Source organism: Struthio camelus, chromosome 9 (genome assembly GCF_040807025.1).
Source record: "Struthio camelus isolate bStrCam1 chromosome 9, bStrCam1.hap1, whole genome shotgun sequence".
Taxonomy (NCBI): domain Eukaryota; kingdom Metazoa; phylum Chordata; class Aves; order Struthioniformes; family Struthionidae; genus Struthio; species Struthio camelus.
Genome location: NC_090950.1, coordinates 24,230,668 through 24,253,000, shown reverse-complemented (window position 1 = coordinate 24,253,000; position 22,333 = coordinate 24,230,668). Strand labels below are relative to the sequence as shown.

Below are 22,333 nucleotides of genomic sequence, written 5' to 3'. Positions count from 1 at the left end.
CTGCTGACTGGGATCTCTGCTGACCATTGGGTTGACACACAAAAAGTGGATGCATACATGGGAGCTTCAAGTCTTACTGTAGCCATGTGCAGCTGGTGCACTCACAGCGGGTCTGTGTGACTGTGCTGACACACAGACGACAAAGAAATAAGTTATGACCGTGTCAGGAGATGAGGAATTGTGCCCTTTCTGAACACTCTTTGCCATAAACTGTTGAAATGTTCGCGGTTCTGATCATGATGCTTCGTGTTCTGTATTGATGCAGCTTGCTGAAATAACACTTAATCTCTTATCTCCTTAGGTGTGCTAATGAAAATGCACATAAAGATTTCAAGAAAGCTGTAGGAGCATGTCGAATTTTTTATCATGCTGAAACTGCTCAACTAATAATACTGGTAAGTAATCTAGTACTATGTAAATTTTGCATGAGTTTTCGGTTTACTGTTTATGGGATGTATACAGCCATCTTTACATTTCCATAGAAAATCATTTAACTTGCCAAGCTACGTAAATTACGAGAAGTTTAGTGTAAGTTGATGTCTGAAATGCATCTTTGGGGGTAGGCCTTTTGAAGGGACTGTAAACATGTGTACAGCCTAAATTTAGGAGCAACTTCTAGTCTCTCTGTTTTTATGATTATATTTATCTTTCATAACTGAGTGCAGTTCCAGAACTGATTTATGCAGATTGCTCAAAGCTGGAGTTCTCTTAAGCAGTAGATTGCACCTGTACTGTATTACCTTGTGCCCTTCAACCTGCAGCTGGGTTTCCCCATCGAGGAGGTCTACATCAATTCACTTAGGTTGAAACCTAGATGTGAACTAACAGGTGGATAGTGTGGATGACCAGGGAGCTGAGAGCATGAATCAGGAGGAGTGAACTAGCTGGGTGTTGGAGGGACTGAGGTAGCTTTCTGCAAAAACAGCTTGGTTGGCCTTTTCAAAGGTACGTGACTTTACCAAGGAAAGGAATGCATAGCCAATTAGGTAATTGTTCACTTAGATTGTTCCGTGGCTGTTTTGTCTAATTACATAGACTTTTCCCAGTTTCTCTTCTCAGTTCTGTTAACTTGATGTTAAATTATCCGCTTGCATTTGACTCTCCAGACTTGGATTTTCCCTGCTTGTTTCCTTAGCTCTCCCACTGATGCGATGAGTGGCATGCATGCATATGGTAAAATGACATTTGTTTGTCCTGGGAGCATCACAGGGAAAGAGTTCATGTGTAGATCTGGTAGCAGAAGTAAAATATGAGTAAAATATGCTGTGAATGAGAATAGAGAGTTGCTACTTTGCAAGGTAGTGCTGAATCTTTCACGCCGTATTTTGAGGAAGAATAATGTCCGTGTGAGTTCCTGAAGTTGAGATCATCGTCTAAACTAAATTGTAAACAGGAGTAGGTTCCTGATTTTATCCTTTCAGTGTAGATGATCTTAACAATGAAACTTTTTGTCCTTTTTGTCTTGCGTAGTCTGCCAGCGAAGCAACAGTGAAGAGAGTGAATATATTGAGCGACATGCATTTGCGCAGCATTCGTACCAAACTTATGCTCATGTCAAGAAATGAAGAAGCTACAAAACACTTAGAAGTAAGCCCTAACTTGGAATTTGTTGCTTGAGAGTGAGCACATCACTGAACTTTACATGGAATACAAGTGGATGAGCCTTATTTTGTTTTCCCTTCAGTGCACGAAACAGCTTGCTGCAGCATTTCATGAGGAATTTATAGTCAGAGAAGATTTAATGGGACTCGCTATAGGAACACATGGCAGTAACATACAACAAGCTAGAAAGGTTCCAGGCGTTACCGCAATTGAACTTGAGGAAGATACTGGCACTTTCAGAATCTATGGAGAGGTAAGGCGTAAATTTTGTATGACCCTAATAAGCATTTCACTCCGTATCTGTTTTTCCTGGAGAGGGGGGAATCCACATGTCCATAAGATGTGTTCTGATGTAAGCAGTCCGTCTGTTGATGCACAAATTCAAGGTTACTTCTGCGTTTCAGCCCTCCTGAGGGAACGTTCATTTGCTGTTGTCTTAGCTTGATTAGTTTTTTTTCTTCAGAGTTTCTCTTTGCCGTCCTTTGATCTCTCTTTTATTTCTAGGTCACTTGCTTTTTTGTTGTGTGATGTTTGGTGGTCCTCTGAACTAGCCAAATAAGTTAAGGCATGTATGTCCTTCCCACCCTTTTATTTTGGAAAATTAATGCTGGATTGGGCAAAATAATGCTGACTTACGGCTAGTTGGCTTGCATTTGTGTGAGTCTTACGACAGTGCTTACCTTTATCTGATGTGCTTTAAAAGACTTGCAAGAGCCTTAAAATGTGGCCTTGTCTTTGGACCAAAAGTATAATCTCTCCAGGGACTAGAAGAGTAGTGATGCAAGATGCCACTTTCACTGGGGCTGTGTCAGAGGGTTCCTTGAGGGATTTTGTCTCATGGTACCAACTCTGTAGGTGCCCCTGACACCCGGATCTCTGGTGTTAACCTGTCTAGAAATCCTTGGTCATCTACTGTTTCAAGATTCCTTGGTTTTGAATTATTCTCCATCCGTGTCAGGGTTATGACTTTTTAGCACCAAAGTGGAGGACTGCATCTTGGCTGTGATCCAAGTATCAGATGAAGTTGATAGGGCTGAGAGGAGGGCAAACTTGAGTTCCAGATATGTTTTTTTCCAGAGCTCTTCAGTTAGGAGGTAGGAACCGGTTTTGCCTCAGGTCATCTGGAAGCTGAAATTCTTATTCTGTTGCCACAAGGAGTATGCTCCACTGTTCCCATTGCAAACGCTGCAGAGTCCCAGTAGACGAGTCTTGGCACGCTCTTGGTGGTAGAATAACGTTCCTTTCCCTGCAGGTAGGGAGAAATAGTAAGAGGATTCAGTTTAACCGTTGTCACGGCCCTTCAGTACACTCAAAATGAGTTACTCTTGGTTCACTGATGCACTTCTGTACTCACTGTATCTGTGAGGTTTTATGTCCCTGTTTCGGGAACCTTCAGCACTTCTAGGCTGTCAGGGCGAAGGACTGTGGATCGTTCTTGACTTAGTACTACAAGTTAAGTCATGTCCCGGAATTCCTAGAGAAGAATCTGACAAGTTTAAGTGCAAATGGGATATCCAGCCGATTCCAATTTTGAGCCCTTTAACTATGAATGAGGTGATGCTAAAACTTGTGGAAGGGTTGTGGTAGCCTCTTGTATTGCTAGCTTCTTACGTCCACAGGAGTGATTATAAATGCCAGATGGCCCTTAAACAAAAACTCCTTTGCACACATCCAGCTTTGTGCTTCCTAGCAGTGATAGCTGCTTCTGAAAAAGCTGGACATCAAGGTCTGTTTGCCTGCTCCTTTGTCACTTTTCAGCTGAAGTTGGCGAGCAACCAGACCCTAATGGCTGAAAGCACTGGCAGATAATTTCAGGCCCAGAGACGTGGGGGGGCAGTGATCCAGCGTCCTTGACGTTGTAGTCAGGGTCTGAGGATCTTCTGTGGTTATATTTTGAATACAAGCAAAAATGTTCCATGTTGCTCGAGGCAAGGAGACAAATTTTGAAGAATACTGGAAGGCTGTAAGATTAGGAGGAAGTTAATTGGTATGGGACACTGATTCCTTCCCCCCCCCCCCCCCCCGGCCTGGCCAAGACGATTTTGATTCCAAACCTTGCCCTTTGGGTGCTTATTATGGAGCTGCTTGCTTGTGATGCTTATTGTGGGAGACCCCTGGACCCTGAATTTCGGAGCTGGGACGCTGAGCAGCTCCCCATACTCTTGAAATCCTGGCCCTCCCTAGGGAGGGCGAGCCTCATCAACAACTACAGTGAAGTTCCTCCTAGACCTGCTTGTCTGGCAAAATGCATTGAATTCTTGTGCAGTTAGTAACGCTTGAGCTTCTTCCGTATTACACAGTTCTATAGGATGCTTACCTGTTACAATAACCATTCCTTTGGATAGAAGGATAGCAAGATGCTGTCTTTTTCAGGAGATTGTTCCCCACTGTTTTTTTTTTCCTTTGGAGAAGGGGAAGTTCTTTAGGACCATTCCAGGCATTTCCATGAACTAAGTTCCATTTAAACTGGGAGATTGTTTTAAACCTTGCATCGTAATGAAAAAAGCGTTGGTCCCTGTCATGACTTAAAAGGGCTCTGTCATCTTCATGGGATTAGGCCTTTCAAACGATACCCAGAGGTGGTCATTTCCATTCAAGGAGGTCTGAGGTGCTACCATGAGTATGCTGAGACTTTCAAAACCTTTTCTTAGAAACTGTTACGAGACTCTCGAGATGGATCCACCGCTTGTGATAGGAGTGCAGTCCACCAGAGTATGTTCCATTAGATTACGGTGGTGGCTATGTTAAGGAATGCTTTCCCTAAAATCTGCAGCCAGGCACTACTTATTTCAGATTCTCATGGAGAGCTGCACTGCTGCAAAGTCAGTAGGATTAGTAGTAGAATTTTCGGTTTAGAAAAAACCCTGAATTTATTGTTTGTGTTAAAGACGCCCCAAGTAACCTGGAGATATCTTGATTGTGCGGGGTACTACTTGGAGTTACTAAAGCATGAATGGACATATAGACTGTCTTTCACAGGTAGAAAGATAGTTCCTAGTAACTGGAATTCTTACAGACATTTTACCCACGTGCACGCTGACTTCCTATTTACAGTCATTTTTCTTTTCCTTTTCTGAATTACTGGTTGCGAGGAGCTTGAGAATACTTTGCACAAACCACCTTTATAAACTGTGTTTTCTTGGGATGAGAATGAGTACGTGTTGTACTTGCACAGAAGTTTTGAGTGCTTGTGGCAAAGCTTAGATATGCGTATGTGGGTGCATTCGACAACACCAGTTACTGGCAGTTGTTTGTTTTATGCTTCCCATTACCGGACCGCTTGTGCGAAAGCAGTCACTTTTTCATCTTTTTTTCCTTATGAAAGACCAAGTAATAAACATACCCATGAAGCAGGACATTGTGAACTGTATCATTCTGTCCTGTTTTTAGAGTTGGTTGAAGGTGAGAATTCCTATTGTCTTGAGCTCTTTTGACATCATTTTAGGTGTTACTTTTTTGTGTGCGGCATAGCCTCTGCTTCCTAGAGCCACTTCTTATTCTTTTTTTTTTTTCCCGTGTTTTATTGCTTATTTCATCGTTTTGGAATCCAGATTGCCCATGTTTGACCTTACTAGCATTTTGACCTCTGCCAGAAGTAGAGACGTGTACATTTTTTTTGTTCTTTTAGGACTTTCCTAGTTTGACCGAAAGTGCCAGGAGCTGGAGATGTTTGGGGGTTTTTGTTTGGTTGGGTTTTGGGGGTGTGTGGTGTTTGTTTTTTTTTTTTTTTTTGCCTAAAAGATGACAGATGAAAGGGCTGAGGCATTAGTGTAAAAAGGAAACTGTACTCCAAAAGATCTGTTATTACTGACTAGATGCTGATACTTGTTCCTTTAATAATTTTACAGTTTTGCTGTTTCTAATTTGAGGCTATTTGTTTCTTGTTTCAGTATCCGTAAAATCTCAATGAACAGAATTTTCTGTCACTAAGGCTATAAAAGAGCATTTGTAGGAGTTCTCCCCACCAGCCAATAACATGGCCCTGTCCTGGAATATATGCTGAAAGTGAATTGTGGCCAGAAACCAATATTCTGGAAGAAAAGATGTCATGGTTGTCATATCTGTTACAAAATGGAGATAATACATGATGAAGATAGATTCCTTAGTGCAGTACACTGCAGTTGCAGTAACCATGTGTTGCACTGTTGTTTGTAATGAGATATTTGCCCTCTGTCTACTATACTCTCCTACTGAATAGATGTACTTCAGCGTATATATATAAATAGGATCATTCTGTTTAGCTGTAGAAAGAGTATAAATGTTAGTATCAGAATATACTAATGATGATGGGCAATGATGATGAATTGTGGCTGAGGAGCGCTTGGTGCAATTCCATAAAGGTGTGGGTGGTTTTGTTTGCCCTTTCCCCTCTTCACCCTCCCCAACAAAGAAGTTACTTTGAAGTCCCTGATCTTGTTCTTGCTGTGGCCTCTTACTTTTTTTCCCCTCTAGCAAACGGAAATAACATGGGGATACTTATCCTCGTTGTTGCTACCAGTCAGATTACTGAGGAAATGGTATATAACTCATTGCTAGTTTCTGTTAACGTTGTACGTCAGATGAAGCAATACTGAATTGTACTGCTGATGCTACTGCAACGTCTGCAATAGTGGTCATGTGCCCTGCTTTATGCTACACTCTGTGACCCAGCTGGGGTCACACGGCATTCTGTCTCTGCTTCCCTCAGAACAGGAGTGGTGCTACTTGCACAGTCTGTTGGCTCCGCTAGAAAGGAAGAAAAAAAGAGGTAGGCCTTTTGTCCCATGTCATCCCCTCAGCTGGCATTGATCCTTCCTCCTTCCAATAAAATCTTGAAGAAATGAGTTACTGCGCATATAGACTGGAGAGCAGGGAGGACGTGCAGGGGTAGCGGAGGTGAAAGGGGTCTCAATCTTACCTTGGATATAACCTGTCTTGGTTTAAAATCCTGTAAAGGTCACATTGTCGTCTTCTCAACAGGGTGGGATTGAGATCCCACCAGTCCCTCTTCACTGGAGGGATCCAGTGCAGTTGAAGGAGAAAGATCTTATCTACAGGCACGCTGGTGTAATTCTGTGTTCAAAAGTTTAGTAACTGTTTGGTACTCTGTTGCACCATGGGACCTTTGCGTCTGTAATAGCATTATCTTTTCATGACAGATTCAAATGGTAGTCTCTGTTACCAGGTTTGAAGATTGCCAGGTCCTAGTCTTGTGCAGCATTTTTATTTTTCCCTGGATATATATCTTATGCTGGCAATAGGGAGAAGAAGTGACATACGGCAGCCCAAGGTTAATCCTGTATTGGATTGGTCCTTCTGTAGCTATGGCCGCATAGCTCAGGCTACACTAATGCAATTTGCGTGCGGTTGCAGGAGGGAGCCCCAGCCTGTCTTAAGTTTATCTGAAGGTGGTCATTACTTGGACTTAGTTTACTGTTAAGCAGAAGGTATATATTGGAGGGAAAGAGAAAACTTCCTATATGTAGCGAGTGCCGAGCAAGCTTGGTGAACTACGTACGTGCACTGATATACCCTCTTGCAGAGTTATTGCTCTGTGACTGCATCCTCAGTTTGTATGACTGCCTCAGATCTCCTCCTGCAGAGTACAGCGCTCTGAATTTAGCCTCCCCGTAGCCTTTGGACAACGAATCCCTTTTCTGAAGACGTAAAGTGGGTTCAGTGGTGAACAAGTCTTGTAAATGTGTACGCTCAGAAACAGAGATGAATAGTTTTGTCAGCTTGGCGGTGTGTGTTTATTTCCTCACTGAGGAATAATGTATATTTGCAACAGTATTTGATGTAATGACTTCAATGCGAAATTGATCTCTGTACCGTGACAAATGTCTTGTGACTGATTTTTGTCTTTTTGTTTCTATTTCCTTGAAAACTGAGTAGGAGAAGAGAAACTTCAGCAGAGGAGAGAACAACTTGTAACAGCTGTTTTTTGTAGACTGTTGTGAAAAGGCAGTGATTTTTCTCACAGGAAAGGTTGTAAAGCCAGTCATTGCTTATAGTTAGCCTTTAAAATTCTGTGGAGAAATTGCCCTTCAACCTTGGAAATGCCTTATCTTTATCACGTGACGCAATCTTGAGATACTGTCAAGAGACAAGTGGATCTAAAATTTGTTCTCTCGTTTCTCATTTCTCTGCTTGTGGAACCCTGAAAAACGTGGTAGTGTACTGAAACAACATTAAAAATTGTAAAATCGAATTCACGTTGCTGAAAAGAATAATTTGAACAATAGCATGCATCAGCATGCGAATCGGCATGTACTGAGAAGAACTAGATGCTTCTAAAGCCAATTTGACTGGAGGAAAATGCAGGGTGAAACTATAGGTGTATGGTTTGCCCATCTGATCTTAAACATGTGGCTACTCATTCAGTACAAAGTGAGATGAAATTAAAGTAACACGATCCAGAGTTTTCTTTAACTTAGTATTCTGGTACACTGAAGTTTCTATGACTGCTGATAGGACTTCTTACCAGTTTGTTTGTTTTCAGTAAAGCATCTTTGTAATACTACTTACATTTATGTTGTTTAATAAATAGACTCTAGATTTGGAAATTGTGTCTTGATTTTGGAGAAAAGGCTGTAATTTTTTCCCCGATTCATGTCTATCAGAAGCTGCTTCAAGATAGATTTGCAGGGTATTTTTAAGTCCGGGTTTTCTTGCGATAAGTCGCAGAGGATATTTTCAAATGTCTTAAAATAGCCTGAAAAAGTTGTTTTAGTCATTGTTCACGCTTTGCTTTGCCACTGCATTTTGTTTCTGAGCATTTACTCAGTTATTTCTCTCTGTTTATTTAGTTCTAAACTAGATTAATCTTGCCTCTATTCCTCCTTTTCAAAAAAAAAAAAAAAGCTGCTATTTGGAAGATTTGTAGCTGTGGGAACAGAGTTTTATTTTTAACATATGAATTCACAAATAAACTCCTTTTTTTCTTTTCTTTTCTTTTTTTTTTTTTTTGTATTCATTTCCAGACTGCTGATGCAGTAAAAAAGGCTAGAAGTTACTTGGAATTTGTGGAGGATTTTATTCAGGTTCCCAGAAATCTTGTTGGTATGTAATACTGCTCAAACTTGAAAACTTGGGGAAAGAAACTCAGCATGGCTACGTGTAGAAGATTTAGATAGATGCCAGCGCAATATTTGATTTCTCCTGTTAAGCAGAAAGTGATTAATCTTTTAAAACTATATGCATCAGGGGTTGTTTAAAGTTACTGTGCATACGTTATTGTTGATAACTTACTATCACTTTTTATCCCATAAAATAGTTCAATTATAACACTTTGAGATTTGTACAATCTTATTTTAATGGTAAGATTAGAATTTCAGGTTCTAGTAGAGCAAAAATTCATTTGCTAAGTGACCTCTTCAGAGACGCTAAAACTAACTTCTAAAATTCAGTATGAAACTACTACATTTGAATAGCAAGAATGACAGAAAAGAATTCTCATGTCGTTGCCCCCTCCTGGGTTCAGGCTGGTTAGATGTGTTGTTCAGGGGATATCAAGCTGTTACATAAATGAGCAGTACTGTAATAGTCTCATCTTCGAGCTAGAAATGGACGTTCTTCTGGTTCAGTTTTATGAAGGTCTGGTTTCCCAAAACTCGCAAATGCATACTAGGATAGGCTCTGTTTCATAAGCTGCTTAGAGAGAGGGTTTATCTGCGCTTCCCCTTCAGGAAAAAAAGGCATCTTTTCCCCAATTCAGTCCTCATAAGGTCCTTTCCTTACTACTTTCTAGCCTGCTTGTTGTGCTCAGTCTGGCAGCTTCGGTCTCCACATTACCTGCCCGCAGGCAGTGCAGGGGTGAAGGGAGTGTTAAGAGTGCAGGTGTTGAGCCTTCAACAGCAGTTTGAATTATCCAAAGCGAAAGTTAAAAACGTGGCTTTCACTTCCTATGGTTTTGGGCTTAGAGAGTGCTTGTTACAGACTACATAATTTAAATAATTCATTTGCGGTCCCCTAAAACTTAGACTTTGAAGGTGACTGAGTTAAGGTGTAGCGTTTTGCTTTTTTTAATAGGACCTGTAAAACTTACTTATCTGATGCAACCTCATGATTCTCTCCTCGACCAAATTTTAAACATCTTTTAATCTATAGGGCTACTTAAAATTCTCAGCGGAGTAATTGTAAGTGTATACGCAAACAATTTTTTTTTTTCCTGTCATCTCATTCAGCGAACATAGTTGAACCAAGGAACTCTGCTTTCATATGGCAACTAATTATAATCTGTTTTACAACAAGGCTTTGGGGAGAGGGTTGTTGTATGGCATTCTGATTAATCTGAATATGCCTGTATAGAGATCCCGGCACTAGCCATAGAAACATACCTAACTGAAAAATGGCCTAGAGTAGCTGTTTGCCTCTATGAAACAATTACATAGTTTAAATTTACAATGAAAGCAGTTAACTTTGGCTAAATCTCCTTTGGTCATCAGTGTAAACAGAAGTGTGTTTAGCTGTGTTTTTGGAGGCCAGCCAAGTTAAACTTACTTAAAAGTGTGGGGGTAGCTTCAATTTGAGTCGTGAATGCTCCCCACAGGAGCCACAGCGTTTCTTCTGTACCGAGAGAGAAGAGTGCCATCTACTGAATCACCAGTTTGAGCTACTGAAGCTTCTCAAGGCTAGAGAAGGCAACGCTTCTCAAAGGTCCTGACCTTTTCCCAAATATCGGCCTATGGAAAAATAGCTCGCCATATAGGCCATGTGTTTTGTTTTATTAGCTGTGACAGGACCACTGTACAAAATAAGATTGTAGACTTAGAGCTGTAAGCATGTTCCTAAGCTATTTGAACTGCTGAGGGTAGAAAACAGAGTTCTTGATGCTTTTTGCGCTTGGTATCATCTTAACGTCTACTGTAAAGAATGTTCTTTATGGAATCTTGTCAAACTTTAGGCTGTTATCCTGTTGTTTTTAGAGCGTTCTATGTTCTTTTACTCAAAATTTATGTTTTAAGTGCTAGATATATGTAGCTGGGATGAATACGTTTCCAAGTAACTTTAGAATTAGGGAAAACTAAAGCTTCTTAAGAACGATACAGATGAATCACTCACTTTGAGATTTAAATATATGGGTTCTGAAGAACCTTTTGGCTCTTCAGCATGTGAAGAGCACATATGAATTGAAAATAGATGTTTGAAAGATAGTATGGACAATATGCGTAGTGCTTATGTTTGTACAGGCCAAATTAAATCTCAGAAACCAGTTAAGTAGTGTTTCTGACTTTACTTTTTAAGAGGCCTTCAACAAATGTATATTGTGTTTGCAGTTCAAAATTTCAGAAGGATTGAATTTTAACCCGATTTAATAATTTTAATTCTGAGCTGAAATAAATTTCAAATAGGCATCTGCAGACCTTCTATGTCCTTTTAATCTTAGTCTAGCTCTATTTCAAACTTGAGTGTAGTGCTGATCTCGATCAATACTTGCCATGTATATGCATGCACGTATATAGTTGGAGTATCATTTCGGAAGTTTCGGCCTGACTTTCTTCTCGCGCAGTAGGGGGTCAGGTTGCTGTTGCAATTATAGATAACTGAGAATATCAAGAGACCCATTATATTACTTTGCACATTGGTTCAAAATTAACCATTCTTGCCCTCTGAAGGAAAAGTTATTGGAAAAAACGGAAAAGTGATTCAGGAGATCGTAGACAAGTCTGGAGTCGTGAGGGTGAGAATTGAAGGAGATAATGAAAATAAACTGCCCCGAGAAGATGTAAGTACTTTCTCCTTTCTTCCTATAGCTATATTTTGATTTTTTTTCTGAAACTAGTAATGTTCCATTTCTTTCACAAAAAGAAAACGTAGCAAAATATGTGTAGTTCTGCAGCGTGACTGAAATGAGATTAAAAATGTTAACCTAAGACATTGGAATGGGATCAGTGTTTCATCTCTGCATCGTTATGCAGTTCATATAGAGTCATCTTGGTCTGTGCACTGTTTGTTGTGTTTTTTTTTTTCATGGCTAACTTATAATGATGGTGTTGTCCATGTTACAAAAAGCACTGAGTTGCTACTCGTTGGGACCCCTGCCTAAAAACCTTTAGGAAGGACAGAAAACCACCTGAGGTTTTTTTTTTGTTTTGTTTTGTTTTTTTAAGTATTTGAGGTGTGATTTGCCAAAGTGGGATGGAGTCATGCTTGCAGATTGTTTAACAAAGCCAGCTTTAACTTTGCTATGGATATAGAGAGACATCAGATTTTTAAGGTATTTTCAGACTGGTATCTTCCAGTAAATTTCTTATGAAATGTAGTTCAAGCAAGATTTGTTTTTAAAAGAAATCTTGCATTTAGTAGCAAAAATTTTCTCCTACATGTACTACTGTAACTGCATAACTAATATGGGATTGATATTTACTACTTTTACTACTTTTATTCCTGTTTTTAATATTTCCGTATGTTAAGTATACGGAAAGACGAAAATCATCTTCTTGTAAAGCTGGTTTAATTGACCACTAGACATATATTTTCTGCAGAATCTTTCAATGTCTCTATGCACCTGCTGTGATAGAAACCCATGCAGTGATTATATTGTGTATGAGATGTAGACGGTATGCATCGAGTTATCTTTGACTGCCAGAATGGGTTACTGGGGCTTCTAAACAGTGCTAGGTCCTTAACATGTAATATATGCCCTGCCTTCCCCCTAATTTATGAGCTGTTTCTAGGGCATCTTTGATGCAGACCAAGATTTAGTCAGCATCTTTGATTGGTACGCTCTTTTGTTTAATTTGAATAGAACATTTATGTTGTTTTGATGAAAGTGCTCTTTCTGAAAATAAGATTTAGCGTTTTGTTTCTATAGGGAATGGTACCGTTTGTATTTGTTGGTACTAAAGAAAGCATTGGAAACGTCCAAGTTCTTTTAGAATACCACATTGCCTATCTAAAGGTAAGTGTTTTATTCTGTATTTTGGGGAAAAGAAGCTGTAGAGGAAACTTTCGTTGAAGTAATTGGATTCTTGAGTAACAACTGCAGTGGAATTTGCAGTTGTTAGGCTGTTCGTTTGTAAATCAGGCACTAAAGTTTGGTACCCGGAACCCTCCCTTGCACACAGATGTTACATAGGCCTTTAATTACATGAATATGGTTACTTAGTACTGTTAGTGTTGAAATAATCAGACTATGAAGAGCACTGTTTTATGCGACATTTTAGAAGCGTTATGCAGTTTTTTTGTTCACCTTAGCGTTATGTTGTTGTGAGGTTAATGTTTTGTTGGTGTAGGATGGAGTGTTTAATAGTAGCGCACTGACTGACTGTACGCACCCACCCACCCACCCCATACAACTTTGATGCACTTGGACAGCTACCAAGTAGGACAGTTTAGGAATTGGTCACGAGACATGGGATAATCTGTTGTGTATGTTTGAGTAAAAACTGGCATTTTATTAAAACCGTTATCCGTTAAAATCAGTTGGCTTTGTATGGAGTCGCAGTGTTAGTTTGACAGAAGTAATTAATTTGTTTGAGCAGTACTACTTTGTCAGTTTGCTTTTCTTAGCTTGAAAATGTGAGGCAAAATGTGGTTAAGAAAGGTAATAGTAATCTTAAAAGCAGTCTTTCAGCATGATGATTTAAGAGAAAAGTTTTAGAGACTTCTTCCAACCTGTTAGTACTGCAGAACTCATAATTCAGTTCTGCTGTTTTCAGTCAACCTCACGGTGCTGTTCACTCTCCTAAAGGATTGTTGTTTTTTATGATGACTGGATGGATGATGCTACGTTGTTTGGGGGGGGGGGGGGGAATAGCATTTCTTTATCATCAGCACAATTTTTTTATTCCTTTTTATGTAGGAGGTAGAACAACTAAGACTGGAGAGGCTCCAGATAGATGAACAGTTGCGTCAGATTGGTATGGGTTTCAGACCCTCGTCCGCTAGAGTTCCTGAAAAAGAAAAGGGCTATACAACTGATGAGAGTACCCTCTCCTCAGTACAAGGTTCCAGATCATACAGCGGAAGAGGGAGAGGTCGCAGAGGCCCCAGTTACACATCTGGTTACGGTGAGTTTTCTTGAACTGTAGAACAGTTAGGGATTCAAGAGTATATTGAGAACTTAATAACTGTTTTTAGACTTCTTAATGCTCAACATAGTTGAGTGAAGGTAGGGTTGAAAACTTAAAATGCCGATTCTATTTTCACGTAATTCAAAAAATTTGATTAGGTTTACATTCTTGTTAACGTAAATCTTAAATTGAAAAAAATGAAAGCAACTAAACTCTAGTAAGATATCCTTCAGCAATAGTTGTATCATACGAAGTTGAGAGTGTCTGTGTAAGAGCTACAGGTGCTCTTCAGGAGACATAAGCGGGGGAAAAAAAAAAAAACCAATCTGAATTGGCATTTGTCTGTTTCAGTTGAGGAGGAGGAAAAAAAGATCATCTGTGGTCTGAGTCTCCTTACAAAGATATTTTTAAAAATTACAGCAAGATCATTTAAAACAGAGGCAATACGGAGTTGTTTTTTGGAATTCTTTTTGTGTTTTGGTCAGGAACTAACTCTGTTTGTTTAAGAGTTAGTGAGGAAGTCTGAACTCTTAAATTAACAAGCAGCTGCTGCTTAGAGGTGCGCATGCCAACATTTTCACGCAGCAGCAGTGCCCCAAGTCAAGACAGTGTGCACTCAAATGTAGAAATGCGTCGCCAAATAAGACAAGTAGATGTTCTAGTAAATAGAAAAAATAGAAAACGAGACCCTATTTGTTGAATAGAATAAATTACTCCTGTGTGTATAGTGCTCACTTTTGTTGCAGAATCTGATGGGTGCTGCTTTTGAGTTGCTTAGTCTGGCACTGATTGTAGCTTAAAGGATCGTGGCATGGTTGTAAGGTGAATTCTGAGGATAATTCCCATGTGTTTTACTTTGCGTTTTAGTTTTTCCTGATGCATTGTTTGACTAAACTGTAGTGGATGTTCTTCAGTTTGTTTATATACACGCAGTGTGCATACTTTCATTTGGGAAACTCTTTTTTTTTTTTTGTTCCAAATGGAGAGAATAGTATGTCAGAGCCATACATGTGTAAATGCCTTTATTCCAGAATACTTAGTTGGGAGGGTTCCTGAATGCTTAAATAAATGGCAGGTGTTGGAGTTTCTTGAAGTAGTAAAAAGCTGTTCGGGGTTGTTTGCTCAGGAAGGATGGGGTATTGTGTATATTATTTAACGTATACAGTTAAATTGTTCAAGCAGTGTTACAATAGATAGAAGAGGTTGCTTAGCAACATCTGTTAGCTCTAAGGTGGCAAAGTTGTCCTTGGGAATTTCACAGAAGTTGCCTGGAAACTGCATCAAATGTCTCCAGTGTATATACAGAGAGAAAATATTACTTAATCTTTTGTTTATCTGTGTACATAAATTACATTTTTTTTTATCTTTGAGCCTTTATTTCTCGTGTTACTATAAACAAACATAGAGCGTAAGGAACCTAAGTTTCTAAGATACTAAACTATGTTTTGCATGTACATATAAAAATGTATATATGCGGTACAGCCCGTCATGCTGGTTGAGGAAACTTCTGTGAGAATGTAAAACCAAAATATGATCCAAACTTCAGACTCATCTCCAGTTTTCTTTTTTCTTTCTTGTACAAGGTACAAACTCTGAGCTCTCTAATCCCTCTGAAACAGAATCTGAGAGAAAAGATGAACTTAGTGACTGGTCCTTGGCAGGAGAAGATGACAGAGAGACCCGACATCAACGTGACAATAGGAGACGTCCTGGAGGACGAGGTCGCAGTGTGTCTGGAGGTCGGGGGCGTGGCGGACCTCGTGGTGGCAAGTCATCCATCAGCTCTGGTAGTGTGTTTCAAATGTATTTTGAGTTTAGATTTTGTTCCTGGCAACTTCCTGTGTAACCTCTCGCTACTTTAAAATACTCCCTTTTTACTTTATAATCCTAGTATATTGGTATTTCAGCAGAGTTAGGTGACAAGCTGCTTGTCATATGCTGTGTAATTAGATTTCTAGTCATTCGTCCTTTACTCGCGATTATCTTCTCCTTTTCCTTCCTCTACTACACACAGATAATGACATTACTGAAGGTTACTAGAGGCCTTTCACTTATGGTCACCTTTCCCTTTAAGCTTGAGTTTAGATACAAAATAACAAAGAAGTGGTAGTATGGAAGTTAATGCTTTATCAGAATTGGACTGTGCCAATTCACAGCACTTAAATGTAGTCCTGCTAACAAAATGAAAAGGTATGTATTTACAAATTAACTAGTTTGAAGTAAGAGTCCTTTAACTATTTTCTTTGGAAATCCTAATGATGGAGTAATACCATTGCCACACCAGTGTCTCAGAATAGATAGTACTGGATTATAGAGAGTCAGATAAAAGGCAGTATGAAGCCGTACATACTCAAGTTTTGTATGTTATACCTTTTTGTAAAACGCTATTATATTTTGAAACGTCGAGTTAAGTCAGCATGGAAATTAAATGTACGTAACTGCAGTATCTTAGATGAAAACTTTCCCTTTTTCATTTAGTGCTTAAAGATCCAGACAGCAATCCTTACAGCTTACTTGATAACACAGAATCAGACCAGACTGTGGATACTGATGCTAGTGAATCTCACCACAGTAGTAACCGTCGTAGGAGGTCACGCAGACGAAGGACTGACGAAGATGCTGTTCTAATGGATGGAATGACAGAGTCTGATACAGCCTCTGTTAATGAGAATGGCTTAGGTATGTATGCCATTCATGTAAGTTTAGCAAAACTCACTCATTTTTGTTAGTGCAGAATCATGTTTCTCTGAAGGTAAAGTTGGCAATCTGTTGATTAAAGGAAGACTCCTACCTCCACGGCTCTGCCATAAGTTCTCTTGTTTACTGAGCTGTGCTACTGTTCTTACATGCCTCTTGTAAAAACTATCTGAAGGATAGCTCAAAGACTTACTTTTTGTTTCCAGTTAGTACTGCTGTTTTCAGAAACACAGTACTGTTGGATCAGCGTGCTGTTTTGTCCTTGCTAGCCTCGGTCACAGTTCAGGAAAGCGTCTTAAGTAGCCGTTAGTTTTTCTCTGTCCAGCTTTTGCTCAAGTACTTTCCCTCAGTAAATCCTATTGATATGCACTGGGACAAGAGCGCAGTCAGTCGCTTAATAGCGTAGAAGCTGTTCTTTCGAGGGTTATGGGGCTAGCATTTGACATGTGGTTATTGATTTTAATCGAGGAAATCTGAGGTCATTAAGCATATACTTAATTGTTTTAATGAGCCAGGAGCAAAAAAGTAAAAATCTAGTTTTTAGATTATTGTGTATGCTTTCAGTATAAAATTATATTTTACTTTCAGCCTGTCTTATTTAGCTTACTAGTTTATTTTACTTTTTAGCCTGTCTTTTTTAACAGAAGCAATTTTAAATGCCCCATCCTGAAACTGCTGAAGCTTTTTTTTTTTTTTTTTTTTTTTTAAATCATCAGAAAAATAGTTCATGGTAAACTTTGCAATTGCAGATGATAGTGACAAAAAACCCCAGCGACGCAATCGTAGCCGCAGGCGTCGCTTCAGGGGTCAGGCAGAAGATAGACAGCCAGGTAATTCGAGTGAAGCTGTGGGTAATATCAGGTCAAAAGCATGAAAGAATGTTTTGTCTGCTGTTTTACATGTAATATATATATATAGCTGCATAATGTAAAAAGGTTGCTCAATAACTAATAAGACTACTAGATAAAGATAAAAGATGTTTCTTGTACTAGGAGAACTTATAAAAGTTTATAATCTAATGAAACTAATTTTTAATGTCTAACTTCTTGCTTGGGAGTATGATTCATGCTTCTGATCCAGTTCTCATTAAAGTCAGTAGCCAAAGTTCTATTGACTTCAGTGGTCCAGGATCAAGACCTATGTGAAGTGTCATGTTTTGCACTCACTTGCATCTGTGCACTTGCGTTGAATGCGACAATGACCTTTTCAGCACTGGCTGAGAAGCAAAGAGTTGGAGTGGCACGATGTAGGTGCCCTGGCAGAGCAGTGTGAGGGAACTTACACGGTATCTGCCAGTCCTGTGCCTGTATCAAACTGCTGCTATCAGTCTCTGGCTTTTGTGAACATCCACAAATTGAGGGTGGGAAGGAGGAGCAATTTAAATGAAATTGCATGTTTTCCTTTTTTTTGTTTGTTGTGTTGTTGTTGTGGCTTGCTGCATTTCCTTTGTGTGCACTAATACTTGAAGTGTTAAAGGTGAACTAGCTAATTTTCGATATAATGCCCGTTTTAGAAAATGCTTGTAAATACATGTCATATGATAGTAACAGAAGGTCTTCTAGGCCGACAGGCTCAAAACTTGACCCATACTTGTTTTCCTTTCATTTGTGGTTCTCATATAGCATAGCATTTGACTTGGTGGGGGGGGGGGGAAGTTGTTGCTTTACAACAATTACAACTAGGAAAAGGGCAAATGGCTCGTTACTTTTGAGCATTCTGTAGTTTTGCAACAAACTGATGGGAGTTTATAAGGGGGGGGGGAGTAAAAACTTCATCTTTTACTTTTGGCAAACTAATTTTAGCTAGAAACGTGGAGACACGCTAGTCATCTCTACAAAAGCTATGATATTTCTCTTAAAATAAAAAGCGTTTTCTGAAGAACCAAACAAAAACTCCAAAAGCGGAGTTCTCATTTTCTCTGCCAATTTCCTTGTTCTCAAATATTTTAAAATTGAACAGTAAGAGCATTGGTAGTTAAGGCTATACCGTCTTCGTGAAAAATGCTCTACTAATATAATCTGTTCGTAGATTTTTATTAAGTGGAAAGTGAGCACAGTTAGAACGGAAGAGGAACCGACTGTTGTTCCCTAAAAGCTGTTAAAATTCAGTTATTTTGACTTCGTGAAAAGCTTCTTACATAAGCAAGTGTTTAAATTACTGAAGCGTGTTGTAAGGTTTAGTTGTGTTGACTTCTGTTGCTATACATTTTTTAGGTACCGCCATGCCAGTATGAATGTTAAGATGTGTTGTTTTACTGTGTGCGTAAAACATTTTGTCTTTATGTTAGAGGAGTTGAGTACAGAGCACTGTTTTAGAGAAATTCCTCTGAGTGCAGAAACTTGCTCGGTCTCAACAATTATGCAGGGATTCAATTGTAAAGAGTCTAAGTAGCGTAACAAAAATCATGTGTTCTGCTCTACATGCTAGTACAAGTCTCTTACACAATCATTGCTAAATCCAGAAAAATAGTTCACCTGAATGCATGATATACTAAATATAATTGACTGTACTCTTCAACAGATAATGCTTGCCGTGTCTAATATGCTTCAGCTCATCAAAAATACAAATGTGTATTTAAACTTGTAGTACTCTGTATTCTGAAAATAGAGTTGACTCTTAACTGGTGTGGTTATGAGAGGGTGGGATGAGACAAACTCAGGCTACAAGAACATTCGCTGAGGTGATAAGAAGAAAAGAGATCAGAAAACCCGTGGCCAGAGTCCAGTAAGTGTAGCAGTAGCAGCGTAAACATGGCTCTCCTGCTTTTGAATGCAAGCTCATACAGAGCCAGTTTGAGTGTCTGTTCACGCATCGCATTTAATCCACCCACCCACCCATAAGCCAGAGTTGACTATGTGGATTGCCTTTTGAATAACAGGAGGGTGAGTTCTCTCGCTGATTGCATCTTGAAGTAACAAAGATTTGAATGCTACTTTATCGTAAGTGATGCCATACTTTGAACCTCCTTTCCCCTGACTTTTTGTATTTTAACCTACCTTCACTGTATTAGTATGAAATTCTTCACTATTCAGGATAGCAAAATTCCAGTAATGAGCACAATCTAGAGTTTAGAGAGCGTTGCAGTCTGATGTCTTTAAGCGCCCTCCGAACCCAGCATGGAAAGCCCCCCCTTTTCCATTAAGATATACAATCAGACCAGAATTATTTCATTTTATTTAAGATACTACCTTCAGATTATTACCTGTTAACCACTGATTTTGGTGAAAATCTGTTAACGGAAACAAAACAATCCTCGTTATTGAAATTGTAACTGCGAAGAAGGCCTTTTGTAAGATGTTTCCCAGTTATAGCGTTAACTTACGCAGAAAAGCCGTATGATGCTTAACACTAAATTAGACTTCTGACATTGGTGTCCTCTGTACGTTTTTCCTTGAACAGTAACAGTAGCTGATTATATATCACGAGCCGAATCTCAAAGTAGACAAAGAAACCCTCCAAAGGAGACACTAGCCAAAACCAAGAAAGAAGTGGTAAGAAAAAGAGCGGTTTTCTTAACGTGTGTTTCTTTTGTTTCTCTCTTCCTCTGCAGCGGTGCAAAACAGCGAAGAAATGCTTGGCTTAGATTGCCTGCGTTTGAGTACAAATGGTGCTGTTCAAAAATAAATCATTAAAAGCAAAAATGGCTAAGAGAAAACAGAATTGAGCATTAACTTGCAGAGTCTCAATGCGGATTTTTAGTAACCCAGTGTAATGCTAAAATTGGAGGTCTTTATGCTAGAGTAACGCGTTGACTGATGTAGCATGACAGTATAAAATGTGAAAACTAACACCAGTCTCACTAGCTGAGTCCTGAGAGTTAATCCTCAAAGCATTTTATAAATAGAGAAAACTAGGGAGCAGTTTAATATTACAATCTTTGCAAAATAGTTTGTGCAAGTCACTAGAGTTTTATACTGTAAACAGAGTTTTAATGGGGTAAGATTAGAGTCTTTAAGAATCATATTTTCTCATATTTTGCTAGGCTCAGAAATAACTTTGGCAAGAATTCTGCCAATTTTAATGACAAGTAATGCCACTTGTTCCTTTTAAGGGTAACAGTTTTCAAATATAAAACTCATCTTTTAACTTCTTCATTGGCATAAAAAGGAATTGTGAAGTAAAACATTCTCAAGGGTACCCTGTCTCAGAGTTACCTTTGTTTGCTTTTTGCTAAAGTGTCTTGATACTGAAGTATCCTGTAAATTATAAGATAAATGATGGGATAGGAGCAGAGGTAGACAACAGGGTCTCCCACTGCAAAGACACTGGGGGAGCCGCTGTGAAGTTTGGATTACATCCTGTATCTTTTTTGCTGGAATTTAATGTTGTTCTTTTTCCTTTCGTAAGGCAAAAGATGTGATCGATGAAAACAGCCCTTCTGAAAAAGCAGTGAATGGTCCTGCTACAACCTCTGGGGATGAGCCTTCTAATAAACTACCGCACAGTCCTGATGAAAAGAAAGTTACAGTACAAGAGGAGGGAAATAATCAGGAAGAAGCAGTGCTGAATGGTGTTTCATAAACTGAAGTTCCTAGTTTACAGTTCTTTTACATTACATTTAAAATAGTGCTTGTATAAGCTTGCCAAAGATAGAATACGGATCGCCAGTCTTGACACCGCACTTTCAGTTCCTCCATTTTGGAATACAGAAAAGGGGAGGGATCCTGAAGAAATCATATGTTAAACATACTTTGACACCTACTGTGTTATAAATATATCATCAGATGTGCCTTGAGATAGTATATGTAACATTTAAATAAACAAAATTGCTGGCTATAGGAAATGTTATTTTGTTTTCAAAATATGGCAAAGATGTGAGGGGGATCCCTAACATAATACTCTTTATGAAAGCATTAGCTGCTTTTGTTACATTTTTAATAATATGCAACCACTTCTTCACCTGAGGAATACTAGAAAGAAATGCAGTCTAAAATATTTTGCACTGAAATGTAATTTCTCCATTAGTTTAGTCTGGAAACTGGTCTGTTTTAATACATGTTTTTTAAATGCTGTATGTAGAGGAAAAATCTGCAGACCACTGGAATACATTTGTTAAATTCTCATAATCTGCAGGGATACTGGGTGACATTGGCAGTGACTGTTCTACATTGAGGCTTTGTTTGGTTTATTTATTAAACTGTACAGTATTTAAAAATCAAACATAGCTTTAGTTAACACTAAGCTGAATTAGTCATGTCCATTAAGACATAACCTGAACTACTGAAAGATCAATTTCCAGAAAGTTTATCCTGTACAAACTACATATGTTAGTCCTTAGTAGAGTATTTTTATTTTTGTTTTGGTTGTTTGATGTGCAATATGTTTTTTTTTTGTATGCTGGTAGTAAAAGAAAATAAACTTTGATCTTCCATCTGTTGACTGTTTCTCTTAGAAAATTAAATTACTATTTACTTAAGGCTTTCAAGCTGCTGACGCTATTGAAACTTGTTTGCCAGGCAGCTTGAACCTTTAATTTTTTCTTAGGGTTTTTTTTCTAATATATTCACCTTGCATTCTTTATGGTGATGCTGTAAAACATCAGTTAATACCTCTAAAAACATAATTTTTATCTGGGAGAACTGGGTAACTTGACTAACATACGTAGGAATCAACAGAGACAGTTTTTTAATTGAGCAGCTAGAAGCATGACATACTAACAGACATCTTTTCAGGTACAAGGGCAAGGACAATGTGGAAGAAATAAAGAAATCTAGGAAGCAAGAGAGAGGTGGTAAGAAGCCAGCAAAAACCACAGGTAGACCTGAAGTTATGCAAACTGGAAAGAAAAAAAAAAACAAGTCTTGCCTGATGTGGTCAGAAGTGAGTGATGATCCAAAGTAAACATGTACCACACACTACTTCATCTGCTCTATGAGAGACAGCTAGAGAAGAACAGTGCCACCTAGGCTTGAGCATGTATTTCATTTAAGGATATGTGCAGTTTTCAGTATGACTTATGTAGTGGGACTCATGGACAGCATTTCCTCATGGAGGAAAAAAACCCTCACAGTTTAGAGCTATACCATTTAAGTGAGCAT

At 38.9% G+C, this 22,333-nt stretch overlaps 1 protein-coding gene across 4 annotated transcripts in view; it reads left to right on the top strand.

Annotated features, from left to right (window-relative positions):
* The window catches only part of FXR1 (FMR1 autosomal homolog 1), a 40,520-nt gene extending 18,854 nt beyond the window's left edge, over positions 1-21,666 (top strand). The window contains exons 6-17 of one of the 4 annotated variants that reach the window (XM_068954792.1): positions 302-395; positions 1,471-1,587; positions 1,685-1,855; positions 8,565-8,643; positions 11,199-11,308; positions 12,398-12,484; positions 13,388-13,595; positions 15,218-15,385; positions 16,077-16,277; positions 17,045-17,125; positions 19,695-19,786; positions 20,643-21,666. In XM_068954792.1, coding sequence (XP_068810893.1) covers positions 302-395; positions 1,471-1,587; positions 1,685-1,855; positions 8,565-8,643; positions 11,199-11,308; positions 12,398-12,484; positions 13,388-13,595; positions 15,218-15,385; positions 16,077-16,277; positions 17,045-17,125; positions 19,695-19,786; positions 20,643-20,816 — 1,582 coding nt within the window. In that variant the 3' untranslated portion in view covers positions 20,817-21,666. Of the gene's footprint in view, positions 1-301; positions 396-1,470; positions 1,588-1,684; positions 1,856-8,564; positions 8,644-11,198; positions 11,309-12,397; positions 12,485-13,387; positions 13,596-15,181; positions 15,386-16,076; positions 16,278-17,044; positions 17,126-19,694; positions 19,787-20,642 lie in introns of all 4 variants that reach the window. The other 3 variants (XM_068954791.1, XM_068954793.1, XM_068954794.1) reach the window with 3 other exon arrangements.
* The last annotated feature ends 667 nt before the right edge of the window (positions 21,667-22,333 follow it).